Source organism: Durio zibethinus, chromosome 21 (genome assembly GCF_047325235.1).
Source record: "Durio zibethinus cultivar Kanyao isolate XHJ-2024 chromosome 21, ASM4732523v1, whole genome shotgun sequence".
In the NCBI taxonomy this organism is placed as follows: domain Eukaryota; kingdom Viridiplantae; phylum Streptophyta; class Magnoliopsida; order Malvales; family Malvaceae; genus Durio; species Durio zibethinus.
The window spans coordinates 8,950,719-8,967,272 of record NC_143182.1 but is presented as its reverse complement, the minus strand read 5'-3'; the positions used below and the strand labels follow the sequence as shown (position 1 = coordinate 8,967,272).

The following is a 16,554-nucleotide window of genomic DNA, read 5'->3' as shown; positions in this document are numbered from 1 at the left end:
GAGAAAAGAAAAGAAAAAAATAAAATCCGGGAGGCTTGCGAAATTTCCAAAAAAAAAAAGCAAAAATCGCCTGCGTTTTGGTTGCTCCTTGCTGTCTACCTTCTAACGCTCTTGAAGCCTCTCGAAATCGCACTGCTTACTTCCTCATTTCTCACATTTAAATAACAATAAACAAAAAAGAAATTCCCTCCTTTCTAAAAGTATTCTTGCATAAAAAGAAACGCAGATTTCATTTGCGTTGCGAAGAGACACATTTCAAGAGAGAGAAAAGCAAAGCAAAGATCATCAATTTACGCTTTAAGTGAACAGAAGAAAACAGAATGGGGCCAGGTTCGGCATTGAGCGCGGCAGCCAAACAAGCGGAGCAATTGAGGAAAGATGGGAACAATTATTTTAAGAAAGATCGTTTTGGGGCTGCCATTGATGCTTATACTGAGGTAAAAAAAATCTTTTACCTTTTTTTCTTTATTTTTTGTTTGATTTATTGTTGATTACTTATACAATTTTTTTTTTTTTTTTTGGGTTTAAAGGCGATTACTTTGTGCCCTAATGTTCCTGTGTATTGGACGAATCGCGCTCTCTGCCATCGCAGGCGGAAGTATGTGCGCTCACTGATTTTTTTTAACTATTTTATTTACTAAAAATGTTTTTTTTTTCCTTTTAAAAAAAGGTTTTTGAATGTGACTTGTTTTCTTGGATTCTATTTGTTTAACGAAGTGATTGGTTGAAAGTGGAGGAAGATTGCTGGAGAGCTATTCAGCTTGACTACAGTTCTGTCAAAGTAATTTCCTTTCCTTTTCTGTTTTGCTAATTCTTTCTTTCAGTGCGGAGAGTGTGTAATTAACATGAAAATCCTTGCACCCTTCTAATCTATATAATATATTAAATATGAAAGATAAATATAAATTAACTTAAGTGTATCAAAAATTGTTTGTATATATATAAAGATAATACGTTAGGGATGTGTTTGGTGCAAAAGATTATGATAAGATAATATAAGATGATATTATGAATAAGATTAGATTAAATAATAACATCTTATCTTGTGTTTGATTTATGTAAGAATTACGATCGGATAATTTATTTATCAGTTAAAATTATCTTTTTTCAAAGTTTATATAATTTAAATTACTGATGTAAATTTTAAGAGTATAATAAGATATGTAAATTAAATTCAATCCCATGGATTAAAAATAACCCTCTACACTTTGGGAGGATTGAATCATCCTATATCAAGAGGATGATTAATCCTCTTTGCAATCATATCCTTTTCTTTAAATACAAACCAAATTTATTATAAGATGATTATCATTCTATCTTATCTATCATCTTATGCACTGAACATGACCTACAATTGTTTTTTATGGGTTTCCATAGATTAATTGCATTATTTTTTTCTGACAATGGAGCTTGATTTTGCAACATGGGGCATATGCATTTCTTCTGCTAGTTTAGTCCGGCTATTAATGGCTTGAAAGAAACTCTCTACTGTGTTAAAATTGTTTACTTAAAGGTTTCATACGTAACCTTCTAGTTTTGTTCAAACGTACTAACCTGTTTTCTGCAAGCTTTAGCTATCTAGTATGTTCATTTTCATTTACTCTTCCCTTGGTAACAGAAAACAAGGGTTTGGCTTAGTTTATGCTTTACATGCATATCTTTTCTTTTACTATTACTACTAAAAGGGTTTAGTCACATTTTGCTACATGATAGGCACACTACATGTTGGGACTTGCCATGCTACAGAAGCAAGAATTAGATGAAGGGGTCAAGGAACTACAAAAGGTATGGGTGACATGATAAATCTTTCTGTTTCTTAAGAATTAGGAATGATATACAAATAAAATCATTTAAAATTTTGGATTATTTTGATATTCACCTTTTCCATTTTCTTTGGATTAATTGGATGGAAATCTCTATGTACTGGAATCAGGTATTTTAGTGCTTCACCTGTAATCTCTTTTAATTAGGATTTTTAAAGTCAATACATGCAATCAGTTTTTGTGGTTTGTTTTTCATCACTTATAATATGCATTTGTTCCTCCATGTTATCGATGTTCCTGTTATTTTCTTCTCTTGTAGGGTCTTCATATTTAATGTATATGTACTTTCTTTGGTACATTCATATTCATATCTTTAACATTGCTGCAAATGCTCCAATAGGAATGAATTAATTTTAAGTAACAAATGTATTTCATGATTTCAAATTTCACTATTCTTATTGACTATGTGCCTATTTTGTCCAGTTTTTGCAATAACTTCTGTATTGTGGAAGCATAAAGTTCGGCAGGGTTTTTGAAAAATAACTTTAGTTTTAGAATAATGGCTTGTTTGGCTTGATTGCAACTTCTATAGGAAGTTCTATTCAAATAATAAAGACTCATCTTTATTAAATCAAATCATAAGTTTTAAAATGAAAGAAAGAAATAGAATAAGATAAATTTAACAGAAAAATTGGACCAAATAAAAAGATCAATGTGAAAAAAATATATATAATTCTCCCTCTAATTTTATGAATTATTTAAGGGCTAAATGAGAGTATAGAAAATCTAATTAAATATTTTGTTACTATATATTAGTCCTTTTTGGAGAAGCGTTGATCTAGAGATTCATCTAAAAGCCCAAATGGGCTTCTTGCATAAGCTAAACTTTTTAAAATTTTCAGAGTCAAGTAACTTGCTTCTACTTTTGCAATAGAAAAGTTCTTTCATAAGTTGGGTTAAATAAACACTTACTAAATATAAAATGAGCTTTTAGAGATTTGAGGCCCCAAGTTGGACCTTTTGAAAAAAAGTTGCTACAAGAAGCTCATAGACATATTTACTGAAAATTTTGAATTAGCATAATATTTATAACGTCAATATGATGGTACTTCTTGAAAAGTTCTACTGTCACGTGCACTTTTCATTGAAGCTCAATCTTGGTTAAATTAGATCTATGTCTAATTACTCTGACTAGAAAATGGAGCATTTTGTCCGACTGCCTATTAAAATGTCTTGTGCATCTTTGTTTCGTAGTGTGTTGAGTTTTTTTTTATTGCTATATTTTTGTGAAGGGCATAGAAACCCATATCGTCCAATCACATAAGAAACAGAGTGTCTTTGGTTTTTGTTTAACTTTTTTCTGCCTATTATATGGACTTGGGTCCTTGACTCTGATTATGTTGATTGATTTCTTACTAGCTAAAGCTTTCACACCATTATGGTTTGGTCAAGGGAAGAGGATTATTGATGGGCAAGAAAAAGATCATTGAAAATGCATTTTGATTTAGGATGCATCTAAGAGCTTTTCTTTTTTGCTTCATCCTTTCTTGCAAGTAGCCAATCAAAGCATTAAGGTTTTGCTTGGTAGGGTTGATAGAAAAATAGAAAGATGGAAAATTAGAAGTGGAGAAAAGTGAAAGATGGGAAATATATTTTGTTTGTCCATTGGTGTGCTTGGCTGGTAACATGGAAAAGTTGAAAGAAAATGTAATTTTTTTCCATCTATTGCTTGGTAGAGTTGAAAAATGAAACAAAAATAAAGAAAATAAAAAATATAAGATTTTACCATTATAACCTTTTATAGATGAAAAGAAAAATTATAAATATGATGGAAAATCTTGTAAATATGCAACAATTACTCACAAATCTCACATTTTCTGTCCTCTTATTTTTCCAATTTGGAATGATTTGTATGTGTGATTAAGTGTGCAAAATTGTAATATGTCCTATTTTCTTTTCTTCACTTCTTTTTTCTACCAAGCACACTCAAAATTCATTTTTTTTAACTTTTCCACTCTCCCTTATCCATACTTAAATCTTTTTCACTCTTGCCAAGCATACCCTAAAGGGAAAAAAAAAGTCATTTGACGAGGAAGATTGTTTGTCAGAGTTATACTTTCACAGGAACCATTGTCTGGCCACCTGTTGTGTCACCAGCAATATTGGTGATTCTTTATTGGCTTTTGCATTGAGCAAGCTTGGTCTTAGCTCATATAGCATAGAGGTTAAGTGGATGAATTTGTGGTCTACTTTGTCGACCTTAGCGGGAAATTATGTATGGTCGATGATGTGGAAAAGTGATTCTAGGGCTAGTGCATAATTTTTGTTTTCAATGTGATTAGTGTTATGAGAATTTTTGCTTTCAATGCGATTAGCGTTGTGAGTAATACAATGAACATGTCTTCATTAGGCTGTGCTTTTAGTTTCAGCTGTTGCAGAGATGTTGGTTTATGGATTGGATAAATGCTATCATCAGTCTCAGCTATTGTGCATTACTTTAGTGATTAAGCTAATGAACTAAGCATTGGCCTTTGAAGTCTGGTTATCCTGGTGAGTTGTTTAAACATTTTTGGGTTATGAACCAATAATGTTTGAAATGCTGAATGTGGAAGTTTGTAACATTTTCTGGAAGTTCAGGTTGGACCTGCACTTTTATATAGATTCCATTCTTCACAACAAAATTGCAGAAGTTATTTTTGCCTGGAATATATATATATATATCAATGTGTGTGCAAAGATGATATTCACTAAAAGAAAATTTGGTTGAAAAAATTATTGACTCGTTTTGGGTTTTGTGGCAAGATATCTTGGGGTTTGGTTCTCATTGTGGTATATAATCTTAATAGGAATTAGATTTTTAGACTAAATGACTTGCATTGAGCATAATATTTCCTTCTCCTAGCATCACATTCACTCAGAGACTAATTTGCTTATGTAGGCGTTGGATCTTGGAAGGGGTGCAAATCCAAAGGGTTATATGGTGGATGAGATATGGCAGGAGCTTGCAAAAGCAAAGTACCTGCAATGGGAGCATGCATCTTCCAAGCATTCATGGGAATTGCAAAATTTGAAGTATGTCATCCCTGTGAGTTTAGGCATTCACTTCAAGGGGAATGGTTAACTCTTTTCTTTTTTTTGATGGAGAAGTGTTCCAAGTGTTTAATTTTGCTTCATTCAATTTTTTCCTCTATTTTGCAGGGAGGCTTGTGAAACTGCTCTTAGACAAAAACATTTTCTGGATCATTCTCAACCAGAAGGTTTCTTAAATGAGGATAGTATTTCCCATATGAAACAACTGAAGTCTCTGAGACAAGTGTTTAGGGAAGCTGGTGAAGCTGACATCCCTGGTGACGTAAGAATGTGTTTTTTATAATATTTATACATTTTATCTTTTCAATTATACATGCTATTTTATATTCTTTCTAAGACATGATATATAATTTCAGGTGCCAGATTTTTTGTGTTGTAAAATCACTCTTGATATTTTCCGTGATCCTGTCATTACTCCAAGTGGAGTTACATATGAGAGAGCTGTGATCCTTGACCATCTTCAGAAGGTGACATGTGCTCTGAAAATGTTGAATGTTTAGGTTTAGATAACTTTTCTCTTTCTTTTAACACTAACATTGATCATTGACTTAATGGAAATCAGGTTGGTAAGTTTGATCCAATCACACATGAACCGCTTGATAAATCCCAGCTTGTTCCTAACTTGGCAATAAAGGAAGCAGTCCAAGCATATTTAGATAAACATGGTTGGGCATACAAGACAGACTAAAAGGTTGAATGTTCTGATAATTTTGCTGGGCATGTGATGACTTAGCAGGGCAAAGAGAAGTATTATGAAGTTATTCGTAAGTTTAGCGTACATCAGTCATGTTTGGTATAGTTATTTTTGTGCAGGCTTCAGTGTGTAATGCCATGTCAATTACTGGTGCATGTCGAGGTACTCTGCTTCTTTGAAATTTCACAGTTATTCTCATAACAAATAACTTTGTACAGATTTATAAAAACTAGTTCATAGTGGCCATGTATGGGTTGTATGGCACTAGAAGGAGACATTTAACATTTCTACTGTCGGGATTAACGGCTGCATGTTCCAACCTATTTTTAGGGCTTTGTTTTATAAGATACGTAATTTAGTGTATACTTGGTAATTATAGTCCATAGAAGATATGAATGAAAATTTTGGGCTTTTTATATCTCCTACTCTTTTTTGGGGTTAAGATCTTGGAATCTTATACCGGTCGGAAGATCCAAAGACATCTATCTGAGAATGTGTTCTATAAACTTCTGATCTTTCACCAAGACACAAATCCTATATGTCTTCCAAAACAACAAATTTTATGAGACATTATAAAACTACACATTCCACCACCAATCTGGTGCTAGAACACGCCTGAGTTGCCTACTATCCTTACTGCTGAAACAAGGTTTTCATCAAAATACTTCCCCATCTGCAACTATATATATGGTAAAGATTTGTAGCTCATATGCTAGCAAACGATGTTCCCAATGTGAATATTAGCAGCCAAAGCCCGTCGAAGGTAATCACATGGAACAGTGTGATGGATAATGATGATAGTTTTGGCCATTAAGCTATTGGAATTTATAATTGTCTTTGTTATCAATTCTTTCAAGAACATAACATCCTAATTTTTTGAGAGTCCTGGCTCTTCAGAAAATTAGGCATTCGAGTCATAAGCTCCTTATCTGCTCAACTCCCTTTCATGCTTTATTGCAAGAAACTGGCAACATAAATCATCTCTTCTATAAATGGTCAAGATTTGAGTAATAACTAAAACGTATACAATTTTTGGCAAATTTGCTTTATATTTCTAGAATGCACGTATCCAAAAGGTTCATTATCAAAGCATATATTATATCATTCAACATTGTGAATTGTGGAGATAATGGCTAAACGAGAAGGAAATTGTTTGGTGTTATCACATCAACGACAACAACACAACCTTCGCCATCTGTCATGCATGCAAATGCAGTGCCACAAAAAAATTGAAAAAAGCCAAAGCTGCACCGTCTTTTCCTTGAATAATTGTGGCTTATTATTTTAAGAACTTTTAGTCATGAATAGTCCAGGAAATTTCTTAAAATAAAGAGCTGTATATGCATCATTGCATTTGCATATCTCCATTTTTTATTTTGGACACTTTCTTTTTTCTTTGTTTTTATGGGTTGTCCTGAAAATAACCCATCAGCTAATCATCACTATAGTTTAAGGGCGCAATGATGCCACATGAATACAATATTATCCCGGCATCAAGGGAGAAAGGAAAGCTCCTTGTCCTAGTGTCTTTGCCCACCAAGGAAAAATAAAAATAAAAAAAGGGAGCAAGAATCAAGTTTAAAAATCGAAATGATTAACGTTTTGAACTTCAATCCTTGTCAAAAGAAAAAAAAAAGTGTCAACTTCCTGTTTAACGTTTATGTTGGCTCTAGACATTGATTGTTCTTAACTTGTCACCGAGAGGAAAAAAACGGGCTTCATCTTATTAAATCAAGGGTTTTGAAAGTTAAAATTAATGAATTTTAATGATAGAAAGATCAATGAAAGTTAATATTGTTGGTTTTTTTTTTCTTTTATCAATTAATAGTTGATGATATATGCCACCTAAAGAAGAAGATAAATTTTGGTCAAATCAAATTAGGAGTTCCTTATTCTATTTTTCCATAATTTTAGGATCCAATTTAGGGGTTTTTTTTTTTTTTTTAAATCATCTGATAGCATTATGAATGACATCTTCTCTTGATTTAGTCAACTTTTCAAATAAATAATACAAAATGTGGACCATTGCCTTTCATCCAACCACCAAGTATGCAAAACTCGACCTAATATTAAGAAAATACAATAGTATTAGTTTGTCTAATCCTATCAGCTGAAACCTTTGGAAATGATTAGTATTAATAGTACTAGAAAAGCCTAATATCTTTGGCTATTCAAGGAATGGTCCAAAAACAAAAATTTACTATGACCACCAACCTTTCTTGTTCCGATAAAAATTATGACAGATAAAGTATAATAAACGAATGAATAAAAGAGCCTAAAATGGTGGAGGGGTTTCAATTTCTTTTTTCCATCTTTTTGTCGGTAAAGAATATTTGTAACTCTATGCAAACAGTAATTTTGGTAGCCTGATAAATTTGACTAAAAGCCAAAGATTGCTTAATACTGTTCATTATTAGCATTGACAAAGGCGAAATGAAGGTCAAAAGTTAATGAAATTTGCATATATGTCGGTCTAAGTGGATATTTATGGCGAGAGAGGCCATCCGCCGACTGCCATCCTAATTTTCTCATTTTCTTCGCTTGCTTATTAACATAGTTTTTAGAGCAGGTCAAGACTCTTTAATGGGTTGTTTTCAATGGACATGATTTTGTTTGTTCTAAAGATAATGCTATTTATATTTCTTTAATTTAAAGATGCGTTCAATTTATTTTTAGTTTCCAATGAAAATTTTTTAATTTTTTTCTTCAATTAATTCAAGCATTTAAGTAAACGAATAAGACTATCTTCTTATAACTTCCCAAAAGAAAAAAAAAAAAAGCGCAGCACAAAGATCAATTATTCAGTTGTCTTATCACATCAACAGCAATAATTCAACAATCCCATTTTTTTGTTTTATTTTTTTTAAATATCTCAAAATTATATATTTTTTAACATCTAAACTTTTTATTTTTTATATTTTAAAATTATTTTATATAATTTTTTATAATTTTTTTACATTAAAAATTATAAAATTTTAATTTTATAAAAAAAATTTTAATTTCATAAAAATCAATACCGCTTAAATAATTTGAAATGAAGAGAGTAATAATATGTAACCTATGATTTTTTGTTCTATTTGGGAAAAATATAAAAAAGGTTTGCTTCAAACTTAATCAATTAATAAATTTCTTGACATGTAACTTATGAATTTATGCATCTTAAGTTCTTAATATATGGATATCTGTTAATGAAAGTTCTTTTATAATTGAAAATTGAATGCCCAAAACCAGAAAAAGAAGAGATGCTAAAATGTAAAGAATCGCTATTTTTTTTTCTCTTTATGGATGAATATCATTTGGTGGAATATTAGAAATGAGTAGAAATGGCACTCACCACTCTGCCCATGTGTAAGATACAGGCTACATCACCAGACAAAGCATGCGCATTTCCCCTTGAAAGGTTGCGAGCTAGCATGAGCCATTGCAGTCGGCAGTGGCACATGGTAGACCCATTTCGGGGGTTGAATTTGTTTGATTTAGCATAAAACACTAACGACCTCTCTGTACTTGACCCCCGTTTCCAATCTCCCATGCAAATGCAGCTATAAGAACCTTCAAGTGTTCACTTTCTTGAGTTTTCTCTTTTTTTTTTTTTTTCTTTTGACTATGAGCTCCAACATTCGATGGTTAAATGATTCTGGTTTCTGTCTTTTAATAAGAGGTTAAAGTTAAGTCTATCCTTGCTTTGGGGGTATGTTTTTTGTAGATCTAGGTCAGACAGACGGCCACATATGATCTTGTCGAACATTCCATGATTGTTCCACTACTTGGCAATGGTTAAAAATGCTCAAATTTCAGAAAAAAAAAAAAAAAAAAAACTGAACTAAATGTTCGAATGTAATACTGTTATTGTTTATTCAAAAATATTATGCATCAGTTCACATTTTAACACTGCGAACTTGGACTCCGAATGCTTGGGTCTTAAATCATAACTTTTTCTAATATTATAATCGCATTGACCAATAAATTAATAAGTAGATAATTCAATTGAAATATTTAATTTTTTTGATGTAAAAATTTTAAATTTAAATTTAATAGATAATTATTTATTAAAATTATTTTAAATACATAATTTTTAATTATTTATTTTAAATTATTAGATATATCATATCTTACTTTAATTAATTTATTTACCTTAAAAAATTTTTATTGAAAAAATAATAATTGCGTTCGAATTCGTGACAATCCACTTAACGAATTAGGTAAAACCGTGTTCATCAAAGTTTGGGCACCAAAATTTCAGACTGTAAACCGACACACGCTTTGAAAGTAATGTTATGGAATGTTTGTTACGCAGTTGTTTTCTCGAATTTAAATTTTATCCACAAATCAGACGTCAGTTGTCATTACTTAAACAGGGGTTAGGTGCCGCAGCCGTCGGCACCGTAATACGAGTCTTTTACATAAGATAATAGAGATGGATACGAGTCATTATCACATCTCAGTTTCAACTTTTACTCCGTCTCCTTACATTCATTACTCATATGTCTAACCGCCTGAACGGGAGTAAAAAAGGAGGTGAAGGAGACCAAGCAACTATTGCTAATAATAGCTTACAGAGAAGTACAAGAAGAAGAAAATAGGCTCCTGCTTTTCTCGGGTCTGAATGGAGAGTAGGGATTGGGGCAGAGACTGTAACATTGAAGACTTTGGGGGATTGGGGAAAGAGGCAGGCAACAAATTGGATGGACCACAACATCAGAAATCACCGAGCCATTCAATATGGACACATTCTTCCCGTTCCACACCGAACTCTTTTAAGGACCATTCATGCAACTTTTGGATTCATTTATCAATCACTCATAGTGTGATAGATTGGCTCTTTCCTCGGTTGAAGGTTGAGTGAAAGAGCCAGCCCTTTGCTGTTGCAAGAAAACTTCAAAGTATCTACGTCGTGTGACGCATAGTTTATGGACAATACAAAGGACAAAGCCGAAGTTAGAACATTGAATCTTTCTGGTATAAATCCAAGATTGAAGGATGAAGTGCGACTGGTACGAAAAGGGGAGAAAATTAAATGGAAAGTAAAATTCAAGTAGCTGCAAAAAGGACATGTGAATTTTGCAGGAATTAGGATTAAAAGAAAGGAGAGAATCTGATGCATGACTGAAATTCGAATTAGAACAGGAGTGGATGCTAGGAAACAATTAAAAAGAGCCAATATTCTGCTGCCTGTAAAATCCAAATGCTGGTAAAAAATTATTGGAACAAACAAAACAGAAATCTTATAGACATAATCTTCCAACGTGATTATTAACAGTGGTTAACTCATAAAACTGAGATTAAAACTTAGATTGAGGGATAAGACTATACAAAATCGAAATGATGATAAGCTGCACTGATCACCAGGTGTTGGAAACAGAATTTACAAATGATGCACTTGGTAGTGTTGCCTTTGAGTAGTATCTTCATGCGGTATGAGTAATATTAACGGCCCTTCTCAATCTCTCAAGAATGCCGTTAGCCTTTCTCTTGGCTCTAGAAGTTCCATCTTGAGCAAGCTTAGATATTGTTCCATGAGTATTCTCTTCTTCTCTTAGTGCCTTCCATTTGGTTCGATCATTGAGACAGACGGTGTGGAGGATTGCAATGCAATTTTCCTTGTTGCGTTCGCAAGTGCTCTCCCTTACAATGCGGAGTAAGCAAGGAACAGCTCCAAGCTCCCCTATTTCCTCAATAGCCCTTTGATGGGTTGAAAGCATTGCAAGGATAGCCAATAACTCATCTACATGCACGCCATCCATAATTTTTTTTAAAATGACACTTACTGCACCGTCCCTGACAGCTCTTGCCTTATTCTCATGAATAATGCATAGGTTAAATATTGCAGAAGCAACATCTTTCATTGCTAATGGATGACCCTCATCTAGAAGGTCAATGAGAGGTTTTAAGGCACCTGATTTACCAATAAGTGCCTTGTTAGAATCTAGAGCAGATAGAGTAAAAAGAGCTGCGGCTGCATTACTCCTTGTTTCAATAGTTCCAGTTCTCAGCGCTTCCATAAGAAGAGGAATAACAATTGGAGTTTCAGCAACCATCTTCTTATTGCTGTCATGTATTGAAAGGTTCAAGAGTGTCGTGATCACATCTTCCTGGAGATCAGGGTGAACACCACTCTGAGATTTGCTTCCAGAGAGTGGGGCGAGCAGTTGAGGAATGGCATCAACAAATTCGCCAAAAAGAGCCCGGAATGAAGGCATCCTTTTTGTCAACAACCGAAGCTCATTTGCTGCTTCCTTTTGTTCAGGAAGAGCAGTGGACAACTTCTCAAGCAAAGAAAAGAAATGGTCACGCTCTGCTTCCGTGACGCCCTCCTCTTTACCATACTGAACAGGGTTTGGCAATTCTATTCCCTGACTCTTACACCACTGCAATATCATCTCCCTGATAAGGTGATTCGGAATGAGAACTGTGTGCGAAAGAACTTGTTGGGTTCTAGGGCAAGTCCTATTGCCTGCATTCAGCCATTTCTGAATAAAGGGTCTATCATATGTCTGCACATCAACAAATGAAACCAATCAGGAACCAAGACCAGAAAGAAAGAGAACACATCGATGCTTAACGCAGACTAGAACAACCAATCCACTTGGTGAATTTGAATCCAAGGACATCGAATTAAAACAAACCTACTAAAAAATCATCATAAAAAAAATATACATTTCTACAATTTAAGAGGAAGCAAATCTCTTTTTACTTTCCCAAAACATTCAAGTCTCTAAAACAGAAAGATAAAGCAATAACATCCACAATATAGAAAAATGTAAATATACAAGGAAAAATAAATAAAAAATCCAAATCACGGCCAATCAAAGAATTGAAATCACAGTACATTTAAGACTGTACTGTCAACTCTTCAATTTCAACTATTAATCAGAATCACTCCTAAATGGTCATAAATTTCTTACCGAAACCGAAATGCAGAAAAAGAAATTAACTTTGACTGATATACTTCCAGGAGAAAAAATATATACAAAAATAAATCTCAACTTAAATCCGCAATGACAAAGAAAGAAGGAAAAATAAGGTGAACCTAATTTTCATGCACCCACATTTTCTTTAACACCAAACAGTAAAACAAATGAACAACCTTCATCAGGAAAACGTCCTAATTTCTCTGAAAACATTGAGAAAGAGAAATCAAACAACCCAAAATTATTGGAAATTTTACTACATATTTGGGAAAAAAAAAGAAAGAAAATTAAAGATAACATATTGCTCACTATTCAAACCACTCTGTTTTCCACCAAATTAAAATCCCACCTTAATCATCTCAACTTGTTGCTTAAAAAAACTCCAAAAAGAAAACTTTTTAAAAAAAATTTTTCCTTTCAAGGTTCAAGAAACCAACCCAAAATTTTCATAAATAAAAAAAAAAAAATGCAGAAAGAAAGGCCTTTACCTGGCCAGAAGATAAAATAACGGGATCTCTCATAAGCTCTTTAGAAAGAGGACATTTAAACTCTTGAGGACACGACAGGGCTTCATGTAACTTCAAGGACGACGTCGTAGTGGTGGCCGTTGATCGTTTATTGAACTTAAGCTCTCTCAAACAGCAAATAGCATCTTTAGCTTGATCGATGGTTTGGATGCTATAATCCTCATCGTCGACGATAGTCCTAACCAGCCTCTGCAATTCTTTCTTCAATTCCGCCGCTCTCGCTCTCACCGTTGGATCAGAACTCAACACCCCCGTTTTCGCCATCTGGTTCTATTCGCCACCACCACCCAAAAATAAAAATATCAAAATCAGCCGCTAATAGTTTTCAAAAGAGAAAAAAACAGAGAATGGGAATACTCTGTTTCATTCTCTCTTTTATTATTATTTTTTCTATTTTTTCCTTCCTCTGCTCTGACTAATACTCATCAACTCACAGAATCTCAGTTTAATTATACTGAACTGAGGGAAAAAAAAAACAAGTTAATAATTGCCACTCCTCCCCTTCTCCTTCTCACCTCACTCAATATTTATTTATTTTTTTTTTTTTTTTGTGAGGGGGTTGGATTTTTTTTAGGCGTGGGAGGTTTAATTGGGTTTTGTATTAAGCCTTCCTTTGCATTTAATTGGGATTTTGCCACGTAAGAGCCTGCTTTTATTTTGACATTAAATTTGTAGGAATTTTATTTTATTTATTTTTTACTCTAAAATGAGCCCACCGTTACATAAATTTCGATGTTGTATAGATAAACAATAAATTATCAAATGGGCGTCATGTGGTAATTGCATTTTTTTTAACTTTTTAATTTTTACTTTTTTTTTTAACTTTTTTAGTATCTATTAAATCTTTTTTTAAAATGGGACTAATCTTATATAAAGCTTTGTTTTTTTTTTTTTCAAAAATTTTAAATTTATTTTTTTATAAAATCCAATTATACTAAAATTATGCCTGCATGTTTTTTTTTTTTATTCTATACATTTAATAAAAGTTTTAGATTTTAAGTTTTTTTCATCTCATCAACTTGATACCAATGACATATCATGTCAAGTTTTTTTTTTTTTTTTAATCATTTTTTCTATTAGCTTTTTCTTTTATTTTTTAAATATTTATAATTTTATATAATTTTTACCTTCAGACGAATCAAATAGATATTTGATTATTTTATCTTCAAATAATATACTTTGAGATGAGTTAAATTTAAAAAAAAAAAAAAAAAACTCAAATTGAAACAAATTTAGAGTGTTTTATCCTTATTTGTTTTGAAATATATATAAAAAAAAATATTTTTTATTTTTATTTAATTATGTATGCATATAAATATTATATTAATTAAGTTATTTTTATCTTAATTTAAGAAAATAATGTTTTAAGCTCAATATGGGTTGTAATATGACACACATTGCAATCTTTTTTTTTTCTCATTTTTGTATCTTTTTTTTCACTTTTCAATTTTTGGGTATTTATTTTTTATTAGACAAATCTTATAAAAAAAAAGACCAATTAAGGTATTTATTTTTAATTATATAAATTTTACAAAAAAAAAAATACAATGAATATAGATGGCAAAGGAAACAAATTTTAGTTGTAACAACGCACGAGCATTTTTCTACTTACCATTGTCTTTGAACATACATATGAAAAATAAAAAAAAAAATTATATTTGATGTATTATCATTATGTAAATATTACACATTTTCAATGAATTATAAATTATAACGATATTTTATTTAAAAAATTATCATTTAAAATTAATTTTTATAAAATATTATTATATAATTTATGATAAATACTAACATTATACACTAACCAATATATCAAATAAAAATTTTATATTTTTGAACATGTGGAAAATATAATCGTTCCTAGTCTCCAATTGTATAATTTGAAAGATAATCTTTTATCTTGTAACCTTCTTTACTTTGTTCTTAATTTGAATTTTAAATTTAAAAAACAAATCTTTTAGTAGAACTTGTTTGAATAATATTTTTAGAAATTTGTAATTAATACTTTTTCTCTTAAAATTGACAAAATAATGTATTAAATAATAAAATAAAATAAAATAATTGAACTTTTAAATTAAAACAATTTTAGTCAAGTTTTTATATTCTAAATGTAATTAGAAAAAATTTTATTAGTTAAGAAGAATTGACAAAACTATATTATGATTAAATTTAATTTTTAATAGGAATTTAAATATTTTTAGTAATACAATAAAAAATATCTCTAAATTTGTTCTCGACTTAATTTTTTTGGACAAAATTTTAAAATTTTTTTATAGAAATAAATATATCTCCTATCCAAATAGTTTGTTTCAAATTTCACATTGCCAAATTTATTTTAAAAAAATAAAAGCTTATATCTTAAAAAATTCATATGTTGGACATAAAAAAAAAATTCAAATTTGTATTTTTTTTCAATTATGACTTTTAGATGTTGAACTTATTTTTCTTTAGAAAAGTTCATGCAACAGTGTAGCTGGTTTTGAAGGTTGTCTCAATGTTAACGCAAGTTCACCTTCTAGAAAAAATAGAAAAGGAAAAGGGTAAAATAATTTTGATGGAGATTATATATCATACTTTATACAGTGAGGGAGATAGAGCATAAGGGACCCACATGGTCCAACACGTTGTGTAAGAAATCACGAAATCCACGTGTATGTACAGCTGGCACCACCCTTCCCAAAACTTGCTCATCAGTCGACGGTTATCACTCGTACAATTTGTCATCTATATATATTATTGACAAATTTTTTAAATTTCAAATAAAATTATAAAAATATCATGTATATTAATTTATTAATTAATTTAATATTTTAAATTTTTAACGGATATAAAATTTGAATATTTCAAAAATGTTTTATGCAATTATTTTTTATATATCAAATTAAAAAAGCATAGACTATTAAATTATAAAATTAAGAATTCGTGTTTAATATACAGATTGTAGACTGTCAGTAGAAATATTAAATTTTGGAAACAAAATTAAAAAATAGATATATGTTTATAAATTAGTTAATTTGTTATATTAAATAATTTTATTAAAATTAATTTTTATTTTGAAAGATGTACTCTTATGTTTTAATACAACTACAAAAGGTTTCTAGTTTGATTGAAAACGTGGCATAACTGAAATGTGCAAGATGGGCCGGGAGTCGGAGACGTGTGTGTTGTAAAAGTAGATGACAGCATGGACACGTGGCACTCATCGGCAGGGGTTTGGATTTGTGTCAGACCATGTAAGAAATGGTGGGGATTGAGGGAACAATAAGGTGGTCTGAAGAGCACATAGACTAGTTAGTCACAGCCAATTAGTTATTGGACTTTTGGTCAAAGTCAAGGATCCTAATTTTCTCAACAAAAATTAAGGGCTTAGGTCTCAAATCTCAAGGACCACCTGAATATTAACCTAGGTTGGATTAGCAGTTATGAAGAAAAAAAAATTTTTTTTATTTGAGTGGAAAATTCTTAAGGAGCACTCAAGAAAAAGGCAAACCCCATTAGTAAATAGTGATGATGGGTCAGTTGAAACTATCTAATTTAAATCCGGTGAGTTTTTGTGAAGTATTTATGGT

At 31.3% G+C, this 16,554-nt stretch overlaps 2 protein-coding genes across 3 annotated transcripts; one reads left to right on the top strand and one right to left on the bottom strand.

Moving 5' to 3' along the window:
* Nucleotides 1-25: 25 nt before the first annotated feature.
* On the top strand, nt 26-5,910 carry LOC111306168 (E3 ubiquitin-protein ligase CHIP-like). 2 transcript variants are annotated; one of them, XM_022904076.2, is made up of 8 exons: nt 26-437; nt 531-598; nt 718-781; nt 1,714-1,785; nt 4,702-4,835; nt 4,962-5,115; nt 5,210-5,320; nt 5,416-5,910. In XM_022904076.2, exons 1-8 carry the CDS (start codon nt 321-323, stop codon nt 5,539-5,541), a joined length of 846 nt encoding a protein of 281 aa, XP_022759811.1. In that variant the 5' UTR covers nt 26-320; the 3' UTR covers nt 5,542-5,910. The 2 variants fall into 2 exon arrangements, with proteins under 2 accessions (XP_022759811.1, XP_022759810.1); XM_022904075.2 differs by lacking the exons at nt 531-598; nt 718-781 and having other exon boundaries at nt 40-437.
* Nucleotides 5,911-10,746: 4,836 nt separating this feature from the next.
* On the bottom strand, nt 10,747-13,546 carry LOC111305459 (U-box domain-containing protein 9-like). Its single transcript, XM_022903026.2, has 2 exons — nt 12,947-13,546; nt 10,747-12,041 (listed from the first exon to the last, which is right to left on the bottom strand). The coding sequence occupies exons 1-2, from the start codon at nt 13,247-13,249 to the stop codon at nt 10,956-10,958; spliced, it is 1,389 nt and encodes a 462-aa protein (XP_022758761.2). The 5' UTR covers nt 13,250-13,546; the 3' UTR covers nt 10,747-10,955.
* Nucleotides 13,547-16,554: the final 3,008 nt, after the last annotated feature.